The following is a 26264-nucleotide window of genomic DNA, read 5'->3' as shown; positions in this document are numbered from 1 at the left end:
TGTGAATTCAAAGATTGCCCAAAGGTAAAGAAGCTGGGAATTTGGGGGAACTAGCAGAGATGAGAGCAGGTACCCTTGATCCACTTTGGCATTTGTTTTTAAACTTTAACTCCATTGGAGGCTGAATTGGGATTAAAAATTCTAAAGACTTGGGGATCCCATCAAACCCTGAATGAACATCCCCTGCAGAAATAATTCACCTCTCATCTCACTAAAGGAAGATAACACAACTTTTTCCTCATTCCTGACAGCTTGCGTCTCACTGCAAAACTAAAATTGACCAGGGCACACAAAACACCTACCTACATCACTGTTAAGAAATTCCACAATTATACTTCTGAGTCCTAATGTATCACAATAAATGATAGCTTTGTAAAGCTGGGGGAAATGAAAGTGAAAGTTGCTCAGTTGTGTCCAACTCTGTGATATATAACTATACAGTTATACAGTCCATGGAATTCTCTAGGCCAGTCCATGGAATTCTCTAGGCCAGAATACTGGAGTGGGTAGCCTTTCCCTTCTCCAGGTGATCTTCCCAACCCCAGGATCAAACCCAGGTCTCCTGCATTACAGGCGGATTCTAAGCTGGGGAAACAGAACCCAAATTGAAATCTAATTTCAAGGAAAAAGGATCAGTGCAGAATTTTTTTAAAAAATAAAATGAAGCAGCTACACAGGAACATTTTACAATTAGGCAAAATTTAAATAAAATGTCATTCTGTAATTTATTGTATTTCTTAAAACTGGAAGGGTAATAATGTTGAAAATAAAGCAGTATGTATTCTGAAAATGATTTATTTCAGTCACAGTGAGAGGGAATCAGAATGAATATATGACACATTTTACTACCACTTTTGTCCTAGGAGTTACAGAACTTATTAAAAAGATTTTACAATTTCATATTCACAATAGTAATTATGTAAATTCTGTATAATCTTTTTGTAAGTGAGGAACTGGATTCCATATAGTTTGCTTTATAAGAGCCTGAATGTAGCAACATCAAAATCATAATAAAATTTTAACTGTGATCCCACACACACATATGTACATACTTTTCTATGACAGAAAAGTTAGAATAGTCTTAACAGCAACAAAGAGGCACCTAGGATATGAAAAATTAGATATTAGTAGAGAGAACCCTTGTGTCCCAGAAGACACAAATCTGTTGAATGAGACACTGAGAGAAAAGTCATAGTTTTCATTAATTAATAGATAGAGTATTTATTATTAAGTTGAGACACTTAGACACTCTCTATGTGATAGCATTTATCTTCTGACAATGATCTTGTGTATGGTGTGGCTTTTAAAATTAAGATTACTTTAAGAAAATAAAGACAGCTTTTAGGGATATTATTCTAGGTTACGCTGCTAATAATATGAAGAGAAAGGAGTTGAACTCAGATACTCTGGACACAAAACTTACACTCTTAGTACATATGAGCTATGATATTGTCTAGTTAATTTCTTGATGAATAAGAAACATGATAGTTAAACAGTGACACTGCTTAAGATGCATCTGTTTATGAATGACTCCTACAATAGGTCCTCAATAATACGCAACAGTTATTGAGAAGCTTTTCTTCATCATCTCAGTCAGTGGCAGAGGAAATAAGATTGTGAAAATTTGTCAGAAGTGCTGCCTTGATACTACTCTTTCTTTATGGGGTATCAGTCATTTTCCCTTGGTGGATGAAAAATGGTAAATTCAGATTTTCTCCTAATGCAAACATGATATTGTGGAAAATATGACACAATGCAAACTGTAAACCCTATTGATGAATGAAGGACATTCGAATGGAAGAAAGGGGAGGCAGTAAGGAAAAAAGGTAAAAATGGTGCAGATAAGCTCAGATGTGTTAGATCCACTCATAGTAAGAGGCACTACAGAGAGGTGGATGTGAGAAGGTTCAAGAGCTTGGCGAGCACAGATTCATGGGGACATTACAGGTCATAGGATTGAAATACGGAAATATTTTTTGAGAAAAGGAACATGAAGAGAATTTATAGATGAGAAACCCGTGGTTTGTGACATTGAGAAATAAGAGAGTGCGAGCACTATAGTCTAGGAAAATTCCAATACGATGAGGAGGAACACTTAGGGAGAGGGTTAAGATCATGGGATCTGAGGAGGAAGACTCATCAAAAGCATTATATACAGAACCATAACTTAACCCTATGACCCAGTAGCCATTTTTAGGTTGGCATCTTGAGTAAACATTTTGATGATTTCCATCAGCTTTAAGGGGTAACTTTGTATTATATTCAACGTGTTTTTCACCATATACCCCCAGGATCCAGGCACGTTTTTTTGACACATCTACCTCCCAGTAATGTCTCCCTGATTTGATAACTGGGGATCCCAGGACACCATAATCTTCATAAACTTGTTTCCAACGTGGATTATTTCCTTGGTCTTTGTACACATATGTCACTTGTCTTCGATCAGCAGAAATGGCGATATTTCGATTACCTGTTGTATGACTCAGGGTCACATGAACTGTTGAAAATTTAGAGGGTTATGTGAGGGCCATGATGTAGTTTTTATTTCAGACATTTTAAAAACTATATTAGAATAACTTTAGTGGAAAGACAATACATTGTGTGTATTGGGAGGGAAAACATGGGTCTTAAAACATGAGGTCTACTAGACAATGAAAAATTCTAAAAGATAATGAGAAAGGGGGGGTTGATGACACTGTGATGTCTCCTTACCCCAGTAGCGTTGCACATATCTCAGCCCTGAAATGTTAAAAATCCACAATATTAAATATAAGCAAAAGATTCAGTCCTGTCATCTATTTTCTTTCAAATTAGGGGAAGGGCTATGGTGAGGTAGTGAACTGGTGAAAGATAGGATAAAACCACATCTCTTGTCACTCATCATAAGATGACCACATCATAAGCACATAGTATCTGGGCTTTGCTGTCTTTATCCACACGGAGAAACTGGAGCCTCCTCTCCATTTTTCCTCCATCACAAAAAACCCAAAGACCCACTTGGGTAGCACTCCTCACCATTAAACACTCTCAGTATATCTCTCAGATCAGGAGCTCGAAACACACTTCTCTGTTCTTTGGGAACAGGTTTTGGCTTCTTCAGAGTCAAAGTCTTACTCCTAGGGATGACAAAAATTGATGTTCACATCTCTCACTATTTATCCCTCTAAAACCACAGACTTTCAAAATTTTCACCCCATTGATGCACTTGAACTGTCTTCCCTGCAGACCTTGGGGAGGTAGAGAGTGGATGCCTGACCTTGGAGACAAAAGTAATGTGCTCATGTCCATCTTGCCAGTTACCCTCTGTGTGACTTGGGATGGTCTTGACCTCTCAGAAGGACTGTCTCTTTTTTCTATAATGAAATCATTAACCTTTGCCTATTTCCTAGAAATCATATGAAATTATGGGATTCCCAGGTGGCAATAGTAGTAAAGAACCCACCTGCCAATGCAGGAGACATAAGAGACATGGGTTTGATCTCTGGGTCAGGAAGATTCCCTGGAGGGGGGCATGGCAACCTACTCCAGTATTCTTGCCTGCAGAATTCCATAGACAGAGGAGCCTGTTGGGCTTATGGGGTCACAAAGAATTGGACACAACTGAAGTGACTTAACATGCACAGACATAGGAAATTATATGAAATAATTAATTTAACAAGATAAATATTTGGTATCTCAAAAAAATCAGTTTGTGGAAAAGTCACTACGTAGATATGTATTTCCAAGAAAAATGTCAGAAAATTGAGGTAACAGGATCTGGCTCCTGGGTGTTCTAGGCAAATCAAGAATGAGAACACTGTCTAGAATCCTCAAATCTTCAAAGGCTGTTTCTTGATAAGGAGAATATGCTGAGATTTCAGGTTCTCCAGAGACAAACACCCCTGAAGAAAAAGCCATTATGAATACTAAACTAATAGTGACCTGATTTTCATGTGTTTGTGAACAGCTTGAGGCTATCGTGTAGGTGTGCAAATTCAGACACAAAGATGCTGACTTTCAAGTCTAGCCTAAGGCCCACATGTGCTTTTGGAAATCTAAACAGAAAGATATACAAGGACCTGTTCTAACATACCCAGGGAAGAAATTCAAATATAAAGAAGTTGTTTCCAGTTCTGGGTACTTGGCAGATGAAGAAGACTCAAACTTCCCATGATAAGCACAATTAAATATGGGAACCTGAGTTGCATAATGACATAGTGTGAATGAAATATTTGTGGAGTCTGACAGTGCAATTCCTTATCCTAATATTACTATTCACCCTAACTCTGCAACTTTCCACAAGCAAAATTCCCTACTATAGAATCTGTTTCACTCTCAGTGATTTATAGAACAATCTAGCCATGATTTGTGAATAGAAATTTAAGGTAAACCTACACCCCATTTTTTCAGCCCTGAACATTGTTTTATTCTAACTGGTCACCAGCTATGTCTAGGGTTTTTATTTTCACAGCATAAATGGACCATCTCTGGTCTGTCACACATACCTTTTCAAGATGTCATTCACATCCTAGTGAGAAAAGAGAAAATGTGAGTCAAGAAGTAATAGGTTCCCCCACTTTCAAAGCTTAATCACATCCCCATCAAATCCTGATTTTGGGAATAGAAATGCTCTCAGTGTGAGAGCCAAAAAGTAAAGACAAGAGTGAGGTCCATAATTCTAGGAGATTCATGTGATGTTGTCAGGTTTCCAAAAATGTAAAAAAGCTTCAACCCTTGTGGAAGTATGAAGCTTCTAGTATCTGGAGATGAGACATATTTATGGAAAAAACAAGAGGCCTGTAATTCTGGTTCCCCATGAGGTGATTTGAATAATTCATTGTTCTTTCATTTATTCAACTGGACTGTGGACACTATTGTACACCAAGCATTAAACCAAGCTTTAGAGAATCAGAAATGAAATCATAATCTTAATATTCCTCAAGCTATGTAGATGGCTTTTGTTGAGAGTACGAGCAAACATATATATCAATATAAGCTTTTCAGGAAAAGCCTGAAAAAATTTTTCTCTTTTCTCATTTTATGAGCTCTGTTTTAGTGATCTCTTCTATTCCCTAAATTCAGCATCCATATATGTGCAGTTGATTTCCAACTCTTTCTTTTTTACTCAACTTTGTCTCATATTAATTTATTCAGTAGTAAATAAGCCACAGGAATCAATAATGTAGGATGTCTAATATATAACTTATTATTCACCAACTAAATTGTCTCATCTCTTGTACACCATTTTCATAATGCTACCAATATACACTTACTGTACAAGTACTCGTGCATTTATCTGCACTTTAGTCTCTGCTGAGTCTGTTCAATCCAGTCCTTAACAGTTTTTACCATCTAATTGTATTAATCATCATGTTTACTGTTTTATTTGTTTGAACAGGTATCTGTTACTTTATTTGATCTCTTTTACTAAAGATTTACTTCCATGTCACCAAAAACTAGAACAGCTGAGTTTCAAAAAAAAAACTCTTTGTATTAGGGCTCTTTTGTGTATATGACAAAGAAATCAAATAAAACTAGAATAAGAAGAGAAAGAATAAGGAATTAGGGTGGCAGTTGCAACTTTAATCATAGTTTAATTCTGAAGCTCGAACATTATTCTCAGAATCTGGCCAGAATCTTTCTTTAATTCTATTTATTCAGCCCCTAATGACTCTTTTTCCAAGTTTATGAAGGAAACATAAACCTCCTGATATAAACTCCAGAAGAAAAGAGAGTTTCTTCTCCCAGTTATAATAATGCTTGTATGCCTACAGGCATTCAGACAACTGAATACAGGTAACTGCATAGGATTAGTTACCCACATTAAAGAGCAAATATTTTTGTGTTGTTGCTGAAGGTAATGAAACAGTTTCTAGTTTTACTGAAACTAGGTTAGTATCAGTCTGAAATAGATTATATAAGGGAGGAAACATATTGTATATATTACACCAACCATTAGGACAAAAACTAAAAAAATACAGTCAGACCTAAAATTTTTACTAGAAATATCTGTTTAACACAAAACAAACTAGCTAAAGAGAAAGAAAAGAATGAAACTTATAATATCCATATAGTAATAGAAAGCAATAGATGGAAACAGTGGAAACAGTGTCAGATTTTATGTTGGGGGGCTCCAAAATCACTGCAGATGGTGATTGCAGCCATGAAATTAAAAGGCACTTACTCCTTGGAAGGAAAGTTATGACCAACCTAGATAGCATATTCAAAAGCAGAGATATTACTTTGCCAATAAAGGTCCATCTAGTCAAGGCTATGGTTTTTCCTGTGGTCATGTATGGATGTGAGAGTTGGACTGTGAAGAAAGCTGAGTGCCGAAAGAATTGATGCTTCAGTTGATGAAGAATTGATGAACTGTGGTGTTGGAGAAGACTCTTGAGAGTCCCTTGGACTGCAAGGAGATCCAACCAGTCCATTCTAAAGGAGGTCAGTCCTGGGTGTTCATTGGAAGGACTGATGCTGAAGCTGAAACTCCAATACTTTGGCCACCTCATGCAAAGAGTTGACTCATTGGAAAAGACCCTGATGCTGGGAGGGATTGGGGGCAGAAGGAGAAGGACAGAGGATGAGATGGCTGAATGGCATCATCGACTCGATGGACATGAGTTTGAGTGAACTCTGGGAGTTGGTGATGGACAGGGAGGCCTGGCGTGCTGTGATTCATGGGGTCGCAAAGAGTCGGACATGACTGAGTGACTGAACTGAACTGAGCTGAATAGAAAGCAAATGGCAAAAGAGCAAATTTAAATATAAGTGTATTAGTAAATGCTTTAAATTTCATGTATTAATGAAGCAATTGAAATCAGAGATTGTTGACCTGTATAAAAAGCAAAATTCACCTATTGTTATTTGCATGAGACATAGTCAAAGCACAAAAAGGGAAAATGTAAAAAGATAGAAAAATATATATCATGCAAGCAGTAATAAAAAAAAGGTCAAATATTTATGCTAATATTAAAGAAAATATACTTTAAGATATATATTATGAAAAGACATAAGGGCAATTTTATAATTATAAAAGGTTCAGTTCATCAAAAATATACAACAATTATAAATGTGTATGTGCCTAACAGCAGAGCTTCAAAATACTCAAAGCAAAAACAAAAATTTTGCTTTGAAAAAACAATTCAATAATTGTTTATTGAAAAACACACAATTCAATAATAGCAGTTGCAGATGTTAATAACTCACTCTCACTAATGAGAGAACAGCTTATATGAAAACATTCAAATTTACAGAAGACATGGACAATGCTACCAACCAACTAGACCTAACTAATGTCTATAGCCCATTTTACCATATAAATGAGAAACATATAATCTTTTAAAATTCATAATAAAAATTTTTCTAGATATACAATATTTTAGGCCATAAAAAGTAACAATAAACATAAAAGTTTAAAATAATAAAGATGTGTGTTCTTTGATTTTGACAAGATTAACTTTGAAATCCTCAAGAGAGTGAAACTTGGAAATCAGTAAGCATTTTCTCATTTACAACACACTTTAAAATACCCTAGATTTAACACAGAATCAAAATTTTAAAAAGAAAATTAAAAAAAGAACTGAAAAGGAAATTTGAGAATAAGTCAAAGTGAATGGAAACAAAAATAAAACAATCAAAATGTATGAAATACAATTAGTTAATTAAATGTACTTTGCCATTAAATACTGTATCAAAAGAGCTTGTTTCAAATCAGTGGTCTAAATTTTCACTTCAAAAAATTAAGAAAGGAATAGTAAATTAAATCAACAGCTCCCCCTGCACACATGTGCACAAATATATACACACATACAAATAAAGAAAACCATATATGGGCCTAAGAAACTGTTTCTAGGGGATTGGTCTCAAGATGGTGGAGTAGAAGGGTGTGTACTCACCCTATTCTTGAGAGACCACCAAAATCACAACTACTCAATAGCCACTGACAAAAAAAATGCTGGAACCTACCAAAAAAGATACTCTATATTCAAAGATAAAAGAGAAAACACAGTGAGATGGGAGGAGGCGTGCTATTGCAATGAAATAAAATCTGATACACAACAGGTGGGCAAACCACAAACTGGGGAAAAAAAAAAAAACTACAGAAGTTATCCTACAGGAATGAAAATTCTGAGCCCAGGTCAGGCTTCCCAGCCTTGCGGTCCAGCAATGGAGGAGTCACCAGAGAATCTGACTTTGAAAGCCAAAGGAGTCTCATCACAGAAATTTCACAGGACTGAGGAAAACAGAAATTCCACCCTTGGAGTGTATGCACAAAATCTTGTATGCACCAGGACTAAAGGGAGAAAAAGCAGTGACCCCATAAGAGATTGGGTGAGATCTACTTGCTAGGCCTCCTGCAGAAGCACAGGATGGCTTTTCATTGTGGCAAAGACACTGGCACTCATTGGAGTGAGCTCTCCTGGAAGCCACCAGTATCCCTAGCCCTGTCCACAAGAGGGATAAGACTCAGTTCCACCCACCACCAGTCTCTCCCATAAGTAAGCTTGCACAAAGCACTTAGATAACTTCATCCACCAGAAGACAGACAGCAAAAGCAAGAACTACAATCCATCAGCCTATAGAATGGAAACAACAATCAGAGAAAGTTAGAAAAAAAATAAAACAACAGAAGAATATGTCCCAGCTGAAGGAACAAACCCCAGAGAAAGAGCTAAGTGACATGGAGATAGGCAACCTCCAGAAAAAGAATTTGGAATAATGATAGTGAAGATGATCCAGGATCTTGGAAAAAGAATGGAAGCAAGGATCAAGAAGATGGAAGAAATGTTCAACAAAAACCTAGAAGAACTAAAAAACAAATAAGGGTGAAGAATACAATATCTGAAATGAAGTCTGTACTAGAAGGAATCAATAGCAGAATAACTGAGGCAGAAGAATGAATAAGCAACCTGGAAGACAGGGTGAGGGAAATCACTGCTGCAGAACAGAATAAAGAAAAACAGCAACAACAAAAAATGATGAGTGTCTAAGAAACCTTTGTGACAACATTAAATGCACAACTGTTCTCATTTTAAGGGTCCCAGATAGAAAAGAAAGAAAGAAAGGATTTGAGAAAATATTTGAAGAGATAACTGCTGAAAATTTCCCTAACCTGGGAAAGGAAACTGCAACCTAAGTCCAGGAAGCAAAGAGAGTCCCAGGCAGGATAAACACAAGGAGGAACATGCCAAGGCAAATAGTAATCAAAGTGACAAAAATTAAAAGCTAGAAAAAATATTAAAAGCAACAATAGAAAAATGACAAATAGCATATGAGGCAATTCCCATAATGTTATCAGATGATTTTTCAACAGAAACTCTGCAGGCTAGTAGGAAGTAGCACAATATATTTAAAGGACTTGCAACCAAAACACTCTACCCAGCAAGGATCTCATTCAGATTTGCCAGAGATATAAAGAGCTTCACAGAAAAGCAGAAGCTAAGGGAATTTAGCATCACCAGACCAGCTTTGCGACAAATGCTAAAGGAACTTGTCTAGGCAGGAAAGAGATCAGCAATCTGAAAAGCCTTGTAAGTATATATACTGCTGTATGAAAACGTCTCAAGAACAGCAAACACCAAAACTATGATAGATACATACACAAAAAAGAAAAAGCAAGCCAAACACAACACTAAAGTGTTCATCAAGCCACAGGAGAAGAGAATAAGAGAGAAAGGGAAGAAAAAAGACCTACAAAAACAAAACCAATTAAGAAAATGACAATGGGAACTAGCATATCAATAATTACCTTAAATGTAAATGGATTGAACTCTCCAAACAAAAGGCATAACCTGGGTGAATGGACACAAAACAAGACCCATATGTATGCTGTCTACAAGAAGCTCACTTTAGATCTAGGGACACATACAGACTGAAAGTGAGGGGATGGAAAAAGATTGTTGTTGATATTCAGTTGCTAAATGATGTCTGACTCTTTGGGACCCCATGGACTACAGCACGCCAAGCTCCTCTGTCCTCCACAATTTCCCGGAGTTTGCTCAAATTCTTGTCCACCAAGTCAATGTTGTTACCTAACCAGCTCATCCTCTGCCACTCCCCTTCTCACTTTGCCTTCAATCTTTCCCAGCATCAGGGTCTTTCCCAATGAGTTGGCTGGTTGTATCAGGTGGCCAAAATATTGGAGCTTCAGCTTCAGCATCAGTCCTTCCAATGAATAATCAGGGTTGATTTCCTATATAACTGACTGGTTTGATCTCCTTGCAATCAAAGGGACTCTCAAGAGTCTTCTCCAGCACCACAATTCAAAAGCATCAATTCCTCAGCACTCAGTCTTCTTTATGGTCCAACTCTCACATCTGTACATGACTACTGGAAAAACCATACCTTTGACCCTATGGACCTTTGTTGGCAAAGTGGTGTCTCTGTTTTTTAATACACTGCCTAAGTTTGTCATAGCTTTTTTCCCAAGGAATAAATGTCTTTTAATTTCATGACTGAAGTCACTGTCCACAATGATTTTGGAGCCTATGAAAATACAATCTGTTACTGCTTCCATTTTTTTTCTGCTTTTATTTGCCATGAAGTGATGATGAGGTGGATGTGATGACCTTAGTTTTTTGAATGTTGAGTTTCAAGCCAACTTTTTCACTCTCCTCTTTCACCTTCATCAAGAGGATCTTTAGTTCCTCTTCACTTTCTGCTTTAGAGTGGTATTATCTGCAAATCTGAGATTGTTGATATTTCTCTCAGCAATCTTGATTTCTAGCTTGTGAGTGATACAGTCCAGCATTTTGCATGATGTACTCTGCATGTAAGTTGAATAAGCAGGATGATAATTACTGCCTTGATGTACTCCGTTCCCATTTTTGAACCAGTCTGTTTTTCCATGCCTGGTCCTAACTACTGCTTCTTGACTTGCATACATGTTTCTCAGGAGGCAGGTAAGGTGGTCTTGTATTCCATATCATTAAAGATTTCTCCAAAATTTGTTGTGATCCACAGAGTCAAAGCCTTTAGCACAGTCAATGAAGCAGAAGTAAATGTTTTTCTAGAATTCTGTAATTTTCTCTATAATCCAATTAATGTTCACAATTTGATTTCTGGTTTCTCTGGCTTTTCTAAACCCAGCTACTACATCTGGAACTTCTCAGTTTGTGGAAAAAGGTATTCCATGGAAATGGAAATTAAAAAAAAAAAGCTGTAGTAGTAATAGTCATGTAAGACAAAATAGATGTTAAAATAAATATTGTTATAAGAGATAAAGGAAGACACTACATAATGATCAAGGGATCAATCCAAAAAGTTGATATTACAATTTTAAAAATATATTGACCCAACATAGGAACACCTCAATATATAAGGCAAATACTAATAGCCAAAAAGGGAGAAACTGACAGTTAATACAATAATAGCAGGGGAATTTAACACCCCTCTTTCACCAATGGACAGATTATTCAGGCAGAAAATCAACAAGGAAACACAGGTTTTAAATCACACATTAGGCCAGATGGACTTATTGATATTATAGAGCATTCCATCCAAAGCAGCAAAATACACATTCTTCTCAAGTGCACATGAAACATTCTTCAGGATTGATCACATACTGTACCACAAAGTGAGCCTCAGTAAATTCAAGAAAATTAAAATCATATAAAGCATCTTTTCCAACCACAATGCTATGAGATTAGAAATAAACTATAAGAAAAAAAAAAAAACACAAAAACCAAAAATCTGTGGAGGTTAAGCAATATGCTACTAAACAACCAATGGGAGCACTGAAGAAATCAAAGAGGAAATAAAAAAGTACCCAGAGACTAATGAAAATAAAAGGACAATAATATCCAAAACTACAGGATTCAGCAAAAGAAGTCCTAAGAAAGAAGTTTATAGCAATACAATCGTACATCAGGAAACAAGAAAATTCTCAAATGTACAACCTAACCTTATGCTTAAAGGAACTAGAGAAAGAAGAACAAACAAAACCTAAAGTTAGTAGAAGGAAAGAAATCATAAAGGTCAGAGCAGAAATAAATGAAGTAGAGGCAAAGAAAACAATAGCAAAGATCAATAAAACTAAAAGCTGATTCTTTTTGAAAAGATAAACAAAATTGATAAACCTTTAGCCAGACACATCAAGAAAAAAAGGGAAAGGACTCAAATCAATAAAATTAGAAATAAAAAAGGAGAATTTACAACTGAAAGTGAAAGTGAAGTCACTCAGTCATGTCCAACTCTTTGCAACCCCATGGACTGTAGCCTACCACGCTCCTCTGTCCGTGGGATTTTCCAGGCAAGAGTACTGGAGTGGGTTGTCATTTCCTTCTTCAGAGAATCTTCCCGACCCAGGGATTGAACCTGGGTCTCCCACATTGTAGGCAGATGCTTTACCGTTTGAGCCACCAAGGAAGTTACAACTGATACCATAGAAATACAAAGAATCATGAGATTACTACAAGGAACTGTATGCCAATAGAATGGACCACCTCAAAGAAATGGACGAGTTCTTAGAAAGGTATCTCCCAAGACTTAACCAGAAAGAAATAGAAAAGACGAGCAGACCAGTCACAAGTATTGAAATTGAAGCTGTGACTTAAAAAATCCAACTCACAAAGTCCAGGACCAGATGTGCTGACATGTGAATGGGGAAAAGTTATTGACAATCCTGAAGCTGTTCCAAAAAATTGCAGAGGAAGGGAAACCACCAAACTGGGAAAACTGGAAAACTACATGTAAAAATGAAATTAAAACACTTCTTAACACCACACACAAAAATAAACTCAAAATATATTAAGAATGTATATATGAAGTGAAACACTATAAAACACTTAAAGGAAAACATCAGCAGAACACTCTCTGGCAAAAATCACAGCAATATGTTTTTTGGATCTATCTCCCAGAGTACTGGAAATAAAAACAAAAATAAACAAATGGAACCTAATCAAATTCAACAGTTTTAAATAAAATGAAAAGACAAGCCATAGATTGGAAGAAAATATTTGCAAATGATGTGACTTATAAGGGATTTGTCTCCAAATTTATAGAGTTCATGTGGCTTAATATCATCAAAACAAATAACCAAATCAAAAAACAGGCAGAAGACCTAAATAGACATTTCTCCACAGAAGACATACAGATAGCCAAGAGGTATTCGAAAAGATTTTCAACATCACTAATTATTAGAGAAATGCAAATCAAAATTATTAGAGAAACGCAAATCACCTCACACCAGTTAGAATGGCCAGTATCTAAAAACCCACAAACAATAAATGTTGGAGACTGAATGGAGAGAAGGGAACCCTTCTACACAGTTGATGGGAATGTAAATAGGTGAGGCCAATAAAGGTTCCTTAAGAAACTGAAAATAGAGCTACCGTATGATCCAAGGCTCCCCACTCCAGTACTCTTGCCTGGAAAATCCCATGGATGGAGGAGCCTGGTAGGCTGCAGTCCATGGGGTCGCTAAGAGTCGGACACAACTGAACGACTTCACTTTCACTTTTCACTTTCATACATTGGAGAAGAAAATGGCAACCCACTCCAGTGTTCTTGCCTGGAGAATCCCAGGGACGGCGGAGCCTGGTGGGCTGCCGTCTATGAGGTCACACAGAGTCGGACACAACTGAAGCAACTTAGCACCAGCAGCAGCATGATCCTGCGAGGCCACTCCTAGGGATATGCCTGGAGAAAAATATGATCTGAAAGGATACATAGCCCAGTGTTCACTGCAGTGCTATTTACAATAGTCAAGACATGGAAACAACTTAAATGCCCATTAACCAAGGAATGAATAAAGATGTGATACATATGTACAATGGAATATTAGCCATTAAAAAGAATGAAACAATGCCATTTGCAGCAACATGGATAGAACTAGAGATGGTCATATGAGTGAAATCAGACATATAATATAGCGTATATTATAGGCTAACATTTACATGCAGAATCTTTTCAAAAAGATACAAATGAACTATTTACACAACAGAAGCAGACTCACAGACTTAGAGAACAAACTTATGGTTACAAGGAGTGAAGGATGCGGGTGAGTGACAGCACCAGAAGGAGCACAGCAACTTGAAAGCGATGGAAACTTTGCCTTCATTTTTCTTGTGTCTTAGATGCTAGGGCTTCTTCCCAACTCTTACCTGCAGCATCTGCATTGTTGACCCCTGCAAACGATGCTCTATATCTGAGATGAGATTTCTCACCAACTGGCTCTGCTGGACCAGCTCATTCTCAGAGTTTGCCATGGTACACAGAATAGCTGTCTCCTCAGCCTTCAGCTTTTGTAGTTCCTTCCTCTCCTCACTGTCCAGGATTTCTCTCAGTTTTTTAAACTCTGCCTGGACATTTTGTCTCTCATGTTGTGTTTGATTCTTCAGTAATGAGAGAGAGAGAGAGAGGAAGAAAACAATTTTTGGAGAAGCTGACTTTGGTTTTTTTTTTTTTTCTCTCTATCACATTTCAAAATAATGCCTCCAAGTCTGCACTGTTAAGGACAACCAAGAGCCAAAAGGATTCCAGCCTTCACACATCTATTCAGAATTCTCATGCCTCCCTGCATTGCTTCTGACCCGCACCAACCAACCTCTGCCAAAAAGGCAAACACTGAGGATAGAACCATTAGCCATTGTCAGATGTCTTTTTCAGAAGAGTCAAAGGCTAATGAATATGTCAAGAATGGAACATGAAATTCCCTAGTCATCCCCACCAGAGAGTTCCTCTAAAAGAATACCTCCTTTCCAATATCTATGTTCATTTGCTTTATGTTCACTTTTCAGCACCCACTCTTATCAGGGAAGCAGTGAAGAAAAGGACTAGTCAAACGACTTAACTGTCTGGGAACAAATAGGAAGGTAGCTCCTTGTGATCAACCTAAGGTCCTGCCCAGATATCTAACTCCTTCAGGAAGTGTCTCCTCCTACCTTCCAGGCAGCAATCTCTTCTCTGAAGTCAGACTCCAACTCCTCAGCTTCCTGCTGCTCCTGCTTCAGCCTCTCCAGAGCTGCCTGGAGTTTCTTCTGTTGAGAAAAGAATCACATCACAGTCAAGCTATGGATTTTCCTAACATCACTGTAGAGGATAAATGGAGGAGAAATGAGCCTGATTTCCAAAGAGAATATGCTTTACAGAAACTGAGAACAGCAATTAGACTCTATTACTTGTTCCTGGGTTGGGAAGATCCCCTGGAGAAGGAAATGGCAACCCACTCCAGTATTGTTGCCTGGAGAATCCCATGGATGGAGGAGCTTGGTGGGCTATAGTCCGTGGGTCGCCAAGAGTCAGACACAACTGAGTGACTTCACTTTCACTTGGAAGAAGACCTGAGGTGGGGAATGTGTTCTACAAGACTGAAGAGATAAAAGTCACCATCCTCTCACCTAGAGAAGACTGGTTGTTTAAGAAGAAACCTGATCCTGCAACAAGGAAATAGCTTACATTTCAATCCACCCGGTGTCCTAGTTACCTCTCCTGTTCAAAGAGTTAAGGAAAGCTTCTCTTGGGCACCAATCTCTAAGTATTAGCACAAGGTACATGGATGTATACTTCTAGGCTAAGAGTCTGTGTATAGGGTTATTACTTTGTAATTGTAAAAATGTACATTTATGTCCTCAGACATCAGAAGGTGAGCACAGGAAGAAAAAAAATCACAGGCCCCAGGTTCATGGTGATTAGGTGATTAAAGTCCAATGTAAAGTAGACAGTTCTAATCAACTACAATTTTCTGCCCTGTTTTTTCTCCGTTGTGGTCTCTTACCTGGTACTCCTGGGCGACCTCTTCCATGAGAAATGTAGGGTGACCGTGGTGCTCCTGGGACCGCTCACAAAGCCAGCAAATGACCTTCCCATCCTCCTCACAGAAGAGCAGGAGTTTCTCTCCATGGTGAGCACAGAGATGTTTCTCTTGCTCCTCCAGGCTCAGTTTGACCTCCCTGACCCTCTGCACTATGTTGGCCAGGTGCCAATTAGGCCGTAGTTTTCCAGATTTATAATTGATTCTGCACACAGGGCACTTTCTCGCCCTTTCTTGGCCAGTCAGGGACTCATTGCTGTTTGCAGTGATGCAGATTTGGCAGAAACTGTGGCCACAGTCAAGGCTCAGGGGTTCTGTTAGAAGTTCCAGGCAAATTGGGCAGGTCACCTCATCCTGTAGGCTCACCAATTTTTCCGAAGCCATAGCACCTGCTCACCTTCTCCTACCTGTCCTGACTTCTGTGGGTTCTCTTGCTCACAGATTGCTACAGGATTGGGAAGGATAAAAGGGAACAGAGTAAGAAAGGTAGAAAAACATGGTACTAATTGCTTATAAATCAAATACAGGCCAAGATCAAATTATTGAAGGACAGAAAACATGGAGAAACAAGGAAAGGATCTTGGCTACCAAGTCAAAAGGACATTTCATAATTTAATGCTTTACTATCAGCTCAGTAAATTTAATGATTCTTATTATTTAATGTTACTTAACAAAAGTATAGGAGAAGGCAATGGCACCCCACTCCAGTACTCTTGCCTGGAAAATCCCACGGACGGAGGAGCCTGGTAGGCTGCAGTCCATGGGGTCGCTAAGAGTCAGACATGACTGAGTGACTTCACTTTTTACTTTCATGCATTGGAGAAGGAAATGGCAACCCACTCCAGTGTTCTTGCTTGGAGAATCTCAGGGACAGGGGAGCCTGGTGGGCTGCCGTCTACGGGGTCACACAGAGTCAGACATGACTGAAGTGACTTAGCAGCAGCAGCAGCAACAGAAGTATGACCTGAAGCCTTTTTTACTAAGATACTTGTATGACACACCATCCATCCTGATTTTTCTTTCCCATGCCCAAGTGTCTGCAGTATCAAAAGGCTAAAATCACTTAAAGTCTTTGGGATTTTATATCCACTCTTCTCTCAATATGAAACGCTTCCCCTGATATCAGTATGACTCTCTCTTATGCTTTGGTAAACTCTTTCCTGATGTTCTTTCATCACAAAGAACTGCTCTAACTAAACAATTTATGTGTAACCACTGGCAACCCACTCCAGTGTTCTTGCCTGGAGAATCCCAGGGACGGGGGAGCCTGGTGGGCTGCAGTCCATGGGGTCGCTAAGAGTCAGACATGACTGAGTGACTTCACTTTTTACTTTCATGCATTGGAGAAGGAAATGGCAACCCACTCCAGTGTTCTTGCTTGGAGAATCTCAGGGACAGGGGAGCCTGGTGGGCTGCCGTCTACGGGGTCACACAGAGTCAGACATGACTGAAGTGACTTAGCAGCAGCAGCAGCAACAGAAGTATGACCTGAAGCCTTTTTTACTAAGATACTTGTATGACACACCATCCATCCTGATTTTTCTTTCCCATGCCCAAGTGTCTGCAGTATCAAAAGGCTAAAATCACTTAAAGTCTTTGGGATTTTATATCCACTCTTCTCTCAATATGAAACGCTTCCCCTGATATCAGTATGACTCTCTCTTATGCTTTGGTAAACTCTTTCCTGATGTTCTTTCATCACAAAGAACTGCTCTAACTAAACAATTTATGTGTAACCACTGGCAACCCACTCCAGTGTTCTTGCCTGGAGAATCCCAGGGACGGGGGAGCCTGGTGGGCTGCCGTCTATGGGGTCGCATAGAGTCGGACACGACTGAAGCGACTTAGCAGCAGCAGCAGCAGTAGCAACTGCCATTAACTGCTGGACATTTGCAATGATCTCCCATATTATTATGACATAGTATATTATAATGTGTTTATACATGTGATAAGAGCAAATCCTTCATCAGATGAGTAAATACAGCCAGTGACTTACAAAGATCATGCATCTTTAATACACTGAATGGGTTGAACCTAATATATTGATGGCACCCTTTCAGAGGCCTGTCTTCTACCCCACTGAGTTAATCTGAGACAAACAGAAGTTACTTCATGGACCCAATTAATATTCAGAGCAATGTGAAGGGGTGTGTGGAAATGAAGAAATCCAAACCAGCTGGATAGTTCTACAAAGTTTTGAGTGTGTACATATTGATTTCCCTTTGGCCCAGAAATATTCCTAGGAGCATTGATAGGAGTCTAAAAGAAGTATGTGTATGATGGTGAGGAGGGAGTTAGTATAAACAGACTCATAGAATAACAGAAGTTAGATATATAAAAATATATAAACGTAGATGAAATGAATGTCAGTCTTGAGAAGAAAAATCTCAAAATATTAGGTCATATTATTCATCTAATTATTGTTGATGAAGAATTATGTGCTGGCAACTGGATTAATATCCATACACAGTAAGATGAGTTCAAAAAGATGATTTAGACCATTGTAAACTTGATACTCACCTGGAAAGTAGTAGTAAATAAAAATTCAGTCTTATATATGCAAAAGATCAGATATAAAGATACCACTATAGAGACATATATGTTTATCAGAGATCAAATAATAGGGGTAAAAAAAGGGGGGGTTATCCAAGAATTCCAACTTGAAAACATAAGGGCTGAACTCAAGGAAGATGAAGGAAACATGGAAGTAAAGAGAGTATAAACATTTTAGGTGTAGGAAATGACCTGTTCCTTGAAGACACAACCTCTTATATAGGTTTCAAAAGGCCAGTGTGACAGGAGCACAGAAAAGTGCCAGGCCCTTGATATCACAAGAGGCTGCAGTGACATTAACTATGACACTTCGTAGCATTTGTAACATTTGCAGACCCACCTCCAAGAGTCAGGAGAAGTTATCAATGTTTTCCCATCAGAGAAGAGCAGGGGCATGACCAGTTGAGACCTTGGGCTGTTAAGTGTTGGATGGACCCAGTGTGGAATTAGGAAGATCAGGTAGGATGCAGCTGCTCAGGAGAGAGATGATGATAGTTTGAGAACAGGGTGATGAGGGGAATGCAGGGCAGCATATGAGAGTGAGAGATAAAAAGGCAGGATTCTGTTTTAGATTAGATATGTAGTAACAACGGTTAACATCAGGTCTGGGCTCTTTCTTCCTATAAAGATAATACTGGCTACAATTCTCCTGAGTCTGTGTGAGTGTGTGTGTGTGTGTTGTTTTCTGGGAAACCTATTGGATTACAACTGAGTAGAAGTTCTGCAGCCTTTCAAGAATACATTATGGATAACAAAATTAGTCTGATATAAACTGCATTTGGGACTAGGAAGGCATTATATAGTTCTTAAATAAACATAGTTGGTTAGAATATACCTCATTTTTCACAAGGAGATTGTGACTATCATCATCAAATATGTTTCTTTTAGGGACCTGAAAACTGGTGCTCATGGTCTTTTTACAAGGTAATCAATTCTCTAGGCTTATCTCACCTGTGGTGGGTTCACACACATCCATCTAGTGTGGTTCCTTACACAGCTGAGATGATGGGGATAATGTACCTCCTGTAAGGATCATCTCTGAGAGCTCACCTGAGGCACTTATGCCCAGTGTTGTGTCTCCTGTCCTGACACCTCCAGCTAAGCTTAGTAAATCTGGTGGTGAGAGTATTAATAGCCTTGATAGGGAGGCCAGAGGTCCTCAAGTGGCAGGAGGAAATAAAACTTCAATGGCAGGCTATTTCTCTTCCATCCAACCAGTTTTGAGATGCACCAAAAGCATATAGAGACAGGAGATACAGAGCAAGCATTCAGCCGTGAGGCTGCAGAATTTATATTCCTTTCAGGGCTCCAAAGAGCTAATACGTCAAAGTTGATGCAGCACAACTGACATGGAAGGAACTAGTCTCTATACATGAAGGCTGAACCCACCCCTCGACTTTTCCCTAAGCAGTGGCCCAAGGGCTCCAATGCAATCAGAGAGATAAATGTAGGAACATGACGGCATTTGCCTCATAAAACTTTAGGCCACTTGGCTGCCATGGTGTCAGGTGGCTGAATCTTACAGGTTGCTTTTCTCACATCTGAGCACAGAGATAAAATTCCTCAGAGGAAATAACTATAGATAAACAAAAAGGACATAAAAAGAAAATAGTTATGCAAAGTTCCTAGAAGTAAATTTATATATAGAACTTTCTTCTTTTGTGATTCCAGTAAAACTGTTTCTCTAAGGATAAAGCCACGGATTATGGATGTTTTATGGAAAGGGGTCACTTTTCCTAAGTAGACTTGGAAAATGAAATTTTGCTTTGTTTTATTTCCCAGGCAGTCATCTATTATTATACACCATAAATTCCTTGTGATGCTAGCAAAATAAAACCTGAAACAGTAAACTAACAAATCAATTCTAAAATTCTGTAGTTTTTGGCCTGACAGGTGAACTGTGTGAGCTCAAGAGACAAGATTCTAAAACTGACTATAGCTGAGAGAGCAACAAGTAATATGTAGTAGAGATGATAATTTCCAAAGTCAACATTGAAGAAATAAGATTTGGTCAGAAGCTGGAAAGTCATGGTGAGAAAAGAGACTTGTCTTGTGTCCCATGTCTGGGAAATGGGGATTAAGATGGAACTTCTGTAAGAAGGAGGAGGGGAGGAACTACAAAGACTTCTCTAACTTACTTTCCTCATGGTCTTATGATACTTCTCAGACATCTTTGTAATATCATTAACACCAATCAAGTGCATTAAATCAACTTTTTAACATTTAAAGTTAGATGTCATTGTTACTAAAAGTTGGATATTTCCTGATGCCACTTCTGGAAATTATTCCCACATGTTCCTCTTGCCCCTGATCTCTCAGCTGAGCTAGTTCTGGGTGGCAGATCCTCCTCAAGGAGAAGGAGGGGCAGGTTAGTGACGTAAGGAACTGCAGCAGTTCCCTGTGTCTGGATGAATGAATTCATAACAGACTGCAGGGCCAACCAGCTGGCACACCATCAGACGCCTGAGCACAGGCAGACCAAAGTGATGAAGAAATGTTCTACACAGCCATGCAGAAATATTGCATTTTTACAGTTAGAAATTAAAACATCACAACTGAAAGACCACCTTGGTCTTTGACCTGTTGTTGAAGGAGGTCTTTCTACCTCTGAAAAATCAAAGATTCTGGCTGTTCTCTGCATGTGCGATTCAAACTTACAAAATAGGAAGGTGATATGGGTGGATTCTTTTCCATGGGGATGGTCTTGATCCCTGTCTCCTGTACAATGTCACAAAGAGTCGGCCACGACTGAGCGACTGAACTGAACTGAACTGATAGGTAGATTCAGCCTAGAGAAATACAGTCCCTTTGAGGGACAAACAAAGCAGATTTCTTCTTCCAACCTCCCTTATTGTAAGACTCTACCTCCCACAGACTGATCTTTAGCCAGCACTCTAACCAGGAAGCCTGCAGGCTGGGCCATTTCCTCTTTCAGAACGGCTTCTAGACAGCAAATGAAACTCACCCAAGCAGATTTCGTTTTTTCTGTGTGTCTTTCAAACTCTTCCCTCCACAAACCACTCAGCAATCCTCACATCCTAATGCAGAAATTGTGAAGACAGGCAGATGTGTTCAGGATTCACTCAAAACACCAGCGCCTGACCTCCACTAAGATCTCTAATAGATGACAAGTGAAAATGAAAGCTAAATTCTAGAGGGTGGAGTATGTGCGAGAAAGGAGAGAAGCTATAGACCAGTAAGAGGTGTCTAACTAGGACACTGTGAGGAAACAAGGCTTTTACTCCTGAGCCTGGTGGGTCAGTGAGTACATTTTATTCTTTTCTCAGCTCTTCTCCTAGAAGCTGTTCTTAAGTCTCTTCAAAATAATAAATCCTTTGGAAAATCAGGCTTCATAAGCAATGCAGTTTCAGACACTCACCGTGTCTTGTTGCATATTAAGGAGCTGTCAGGAGGAGGGAGTAAAGTACCCCCTTTTCCCCAGTGAAGACCCACACTGAGAGCTCCCCTGAGGCAATAACACTGGCATGCTCTCCCCTGGCCTGTGTCCACCAGCTGAAGTAAGTGAATATGGACAGTCTGCCTTATTAGGTCATGTTGGAGGAAATGGCTCAACAAATCTGAAATCACTCAGGTTGTCAGTCAGAGGGGTGATCACAGAGGGGGTAGTTCATTGACACTGACATTCAGAAGCTGGATGCTATATGGCTAAAATGAGACTTTTCCTAAATAGGTTGAAAAAGAGGAAACTGTAGGAGGGTTATTTGTTGGACAATGTCATCTAATGCTGTTTATCATATAATCCTTAAAGTCTTACAAAATGAAGCAGGAAAATTAGTTTTATGGCTAATTTTGTGTGTTAACACTGACTGGTCATTTGTGTCAGACATGGTTTCTGGGTGTGTCTGTGTCGGTGTCATTTCCAGATGAGAACAGAATTAGATGTGTGGACTCAGCAGACTACCTTCCCCCATACAAATAGTTTCATTTACATAGATTAGGGGAACTATATCTGAGTATAGCAAACTGGTTTGTCCTGCAGGTTCTGAGCCAAGAAGCAGAACGGACTTGAAGACAGAGTTTGGGGGTAAATGCATAGTACATTAGCATAGCTTAAGACAAACATTTCCATAAGAAAAAGGCATTGGTTATCTCTAGATTTGAGAATAGATAACTTCAGGTGAAACCAGGTGTCCTTATGGCAACACAGAATTTGAAGAGAAACCTTTTAAATTTGTATAGAGAAGGAAAAAATATCACTAGTTTGTTTCCTCCTGCCGCTTAAGAGAGATAAAAATGTCTGACACTTGCAGGCTATTTCCTCCATTTGGAGATCCCTGTCCTTCCTGCCTGTTACCCTCTCAGTTGGACTGTGAAGAAAGCTGAGCGCCAAAGAATTGATGCTTTTGAACTGTGGTGTTGGAGAAGACTCTTGAGAGTCCCTTGGACTGCAAGGAGATCCAACCAGTCCATCCTAAAGGAGATCAGTCCTGGTTGTTCATTGGAAGGACTGATGTTGAAGCTGAAACTCCAATACTTTGGCCACCTGATGCCAAGAGCTGACTCATTGGAAAAGACCCTGATGCTGGGAAAGATTGAGGGCAGGAGGAGAAGGGAATGACAGAGGATAAGATGGTTGGATGGCATCACTGACTCAGTGGACATGGGTTTGGGTAGACTCTGGGAGTTGGTGATGGACAGGGAGGCCTGGCGTGCTGCAGTTCATGGGATCACAAAGAGTCGGACATGACTTAGTGACTGAACTGAACTGAACCACCATAAAAGAGCCCATGTGATTGACAGCAGAGTATTAAGTAGTAGAATCAAATAGGATGTTTACAGAAAATAAATAACAATATAGAATTGTAAATTCAGAAAACTATCTTTAAAGTAAAAGTATTTAAAGATTTAAGAAAAAGTAAATACACAAAATGATTTGTGATTCCTTAATCAAGTTATTCTTTTTAATGTGAATTTATGTATCTGATTGCATCAGGTCTTAGCTGTGGCATGTGGGATCTTCCCCGAGGCATGAGGGCTCTTTTGTTGCAGCACGTGGCTTCTCTCTAGTGTGGTGCATGGGCTCCAGAGCACACAGGCTTAATAGTTGCTGTGCCAGGCTTAGTTGCCCCATGGCATGTGGGATCTTAGTTCCCCGACCAGGCATAGAACCCTTGTACCCTGCATTGGAAGGTGGATTCTTAACCACTGGACTACCGGTAAAGTCCCAAATCAAGTTATTCCTTATCAAAGCAAAGCAAAGCAAAATTACTAATGTTTAAAGTAGATTATCGTTTCTTCTTCCACTTCTGGTGCTGCTTGTGTGCTCATTGAGTTTGGACCTCGTACCTTTTTTGTGAAGCGGAAGCTGAGGAGACAGCAGTCCTCGACATGGTAGACAAAAAGCCCAAGGAAGATGTCAAGACCTAGAACATCAATCATATTAATTTGTAGGTGGTGGGGCAGGATGGCTCTGTGGTGTGGTTTAAGATTAAGAGGCATACATACACTGAAGGAGAGTTACACGGCTCAAAACAGCCTGGAGTTAAAACCCCCCTCTGGGTTCTCCCCACCACTCTTTGCAAAACAAAGAACTCTCTCACCTGAAGAAAACATGGACCTTAAAGTAGATTACGCCCAGCTCCCAGCTAGTCCCAGCCTCTGGCCAATCTCCAGAATACCTTGCCCCAGCCATTTAAGAGATAACTAATCTGAACAACCTTGGAGAAAACAGGCCCCCTTAAGACAGTTGATTTCCACATATATGCCTATATATACTTACTCTTTTCTTGAGTTAGTGCATTAGCTCACTAATCGGACTGCTGCCCCTTCTCGTCTCATTAAAGGTGATCTGTTCCTATAAAGTACCGGTCTCATTCTTTTTCTGAACTTCACCTTCTCTAACTCCCTTACCCTATATACACCACGTAGTAAACTAATAAAAGCCTATTGTGAATGACAAGATTTATCAATGGGGCAGATCAGATTCCAATTTGATGGGCAGCTAATCAATGAAACAAACACACCTGCATAGTCGGAGATGGAAGATGAAGATACAATTGACATATTCCAGCAGCAGGAAGGAAGTGTCTACTGAAAAGGGAACCTGCTACTTTACTCCAGAATTCTGTTCCTCCAGACCAAGAAGACATTGTCAGTTAGAAAACCACAGTTTTCTCCCACCACATCCTGACTACTACAGTATAGTTTCTCCATTCTTTAGTTTCCCTCGTACCCATTCCTTTATTGTACTTGAAGTAACTGGTGTGTGTGCACAAGCATGTTGCATTTTTTTAAACTGAATGGCCAATGGTATGTTTTGCTCAGCATCAAATGGAGACGGGATAGGGAAAAATACTGATTCTCTGAAAATACCCCCTTTTCTCCGTTAGTGGCAGGCCCATCACCTCTTATCTTTGTATTCCAGTAAGCTATTTTGCTCTCACTGTTTAACAACAACAACAAAAAAGAAGAACATAAAAATTCTTGTATACCTTGTTTGATTGGAGAATTTTAATGTTTTTCATTTATCACTGTAAAACCATGAACAATTTTATAACTTTTTGTACATAGCTGTTACATGTAGAGCGATCTGTCTTTAAGCAGAGATAAATTACTCTAAAAGAAATGAATCCTGGATAGTTTTCTCTACAAGCATCTTGTTGTTTAAATAAACGTGTTTAAAAATGAAAAAAAAAAAAAAAAGTAAGCTCCTATTCATTCTTAACATGCATTTCTAGTCACAAAGAAAATTAATTAGTGTTAGTCACTCAGTCGTGCCCGACCCTTTGCGACCCCATGGACTGCAGTCCACCAGGCTCCTCTGTCCATGAGATTTTCCAGGCAAGGATACTGGAGTGGGTTGCCATTACCTTCTCCAGGAGATCTTCCCAACCCAGGGATTGAACCCGGGTCTCCTGCACTGCAGGCAGATTCTTTACCAACTGAGCTACAAGGGAAGCCCACAAAGAAAATTAATTGATATCAGTTTAGATCAGTGCTTATATGCTGGGAGATTAAGTTATTACAAATATTCTATTATTTAATTCCCACAATAGGCCTATAAGGTAAGTCTTAGTACTTTTATTTCTTATGGAAAACTGAATCTATTTAATTTTAATAAGGGCTGGGCTGCCGTCTATGGGGTCACACAGAGTCGGACACAACTGAAGTGACTTAGCAGCAGCAGTAAGTATGATAATAAAATTTTGTTATTTCAAAGCCCAAGCTCTTAACTGTCCACAGTGTTCCCCAACTATAATATGTGACCTGTAAGAGGACCCTGCTATGAAATAGCTCAACTTAGTTTTAGCCATTACCATGACCTGCTCTTGCTTCATTAATGGCTCTCCCTCGTACTCCACATCCTAGGGAATCTGACTTCTACCTTTTCTTGGGGAGTATTCTACTGAAAGAGCACCTGTGCTGGAGAAACGCAGTCCTAGGGCTAATCATCCTGTCTTCTGCACTGTTAGCCATGAAATGTTGGATGTACCTCATAAGTTTATGTATTCCTTTCATGACCTGATAGGAACTTGTTCTTCATGTGAAATTTTTGAAGATTTACTGGGATAAAGATACTCTATGTATATATGTATATTTATACACATAATTATATGTATGTGTACACATGTACATGTGTGTATGAGTGTGTATATATATACCATTCCCAGTTTATATGCTTTGTCATTCCACCAGGACAAGGTACTACCCTTCTATAATTTGATGTAGACGCTGTATAGTAGTCTGCTCTAATTTATAACATATACTTCTCAGAGAAAAGCTTGCTCCTTTGCTATCCTAGGTCAATTTCTCATCATGAATTTGAAACTAGTTACCAAAAAAAAAGAACAGAAAAGAAAAGTACATGGTATGGCATATACTGTAGAATGTGTGGGTGAGTGTGTGAGTGTGTGTGTGTGTGTGTGTGTGTGCGCGCGCGCGCGCGCGTGCACACATGCATGCTCAGTCTTGTCTGACTCTTTTTGACTCCATGGACTGTAGCCCACCAGGCTCCTCT

General features: G+C 39.1%; 1 protein-coding gene and 1 long non-coding RNA gene across 2 annotated transcripts in view; one reads left to right on the top strand and one right to left on the bottom strand.

Moving 5' to 3' along the window:
* Nucleotides 1-26264, top strand: part of LOC113905596 — a 53566-nt gene that overhangs the window by 15517 nt on the left and 11785 nt on the right. The gene's annotated exons all lie outside the window — the stretch shown is intronic.
* LOC113905591 (tripartite motif-containing protein 5-like) lies at nucleotides 780-22378 on the bottom strand. Its single transcript, XM_027563106.1, has 8 exons — nucleotides 21252-22378; nucleotides 15698-16178; nucleotides 14865-14960; nucleotides 14085-14315; nucleotides 4485-4507; nucleotides 3016-3116; nucleotides 2713-2739; nucleotides 780-2497 (listed from the first exon to the last, which is right to left on the bottom strand). Exons 2-8 carry the CDS (start codon nucleotides 16115-16117, stop codon nucleotides 1908-1910), a joined length of 1488 nt encoding a protein of 495 aa, XP_027418907.1. The 5' UTR covers nucleotides 16118-16178; nucleotides 21252-22378; the 3' UTR covers nucleotides 780-1907.

Source organism: Bos indicus x Bos taurus, chromosome 15 (assembly GCF_003369695.1).
Source record: "Bos indicus x Bos taurus breed Angus x Brahman F1 hybrid chromosome 15, Bos_hybrid_MaternalHap_v2.0, whole genome shotgun sequence".
Classification (NCBI taxonomy): domain Eukaryota; kingdom Metazoa; phylum Chordata; class Mammalia; order Artiodactyla; family Bovidae; genus Bos; species Bos indicus x Bos taurus.
The sequence above is the reverse complement of the archived record's forward strand: the minus strand, read 5'-3'. Positions and strand labels throughout refer to the sequence as shown.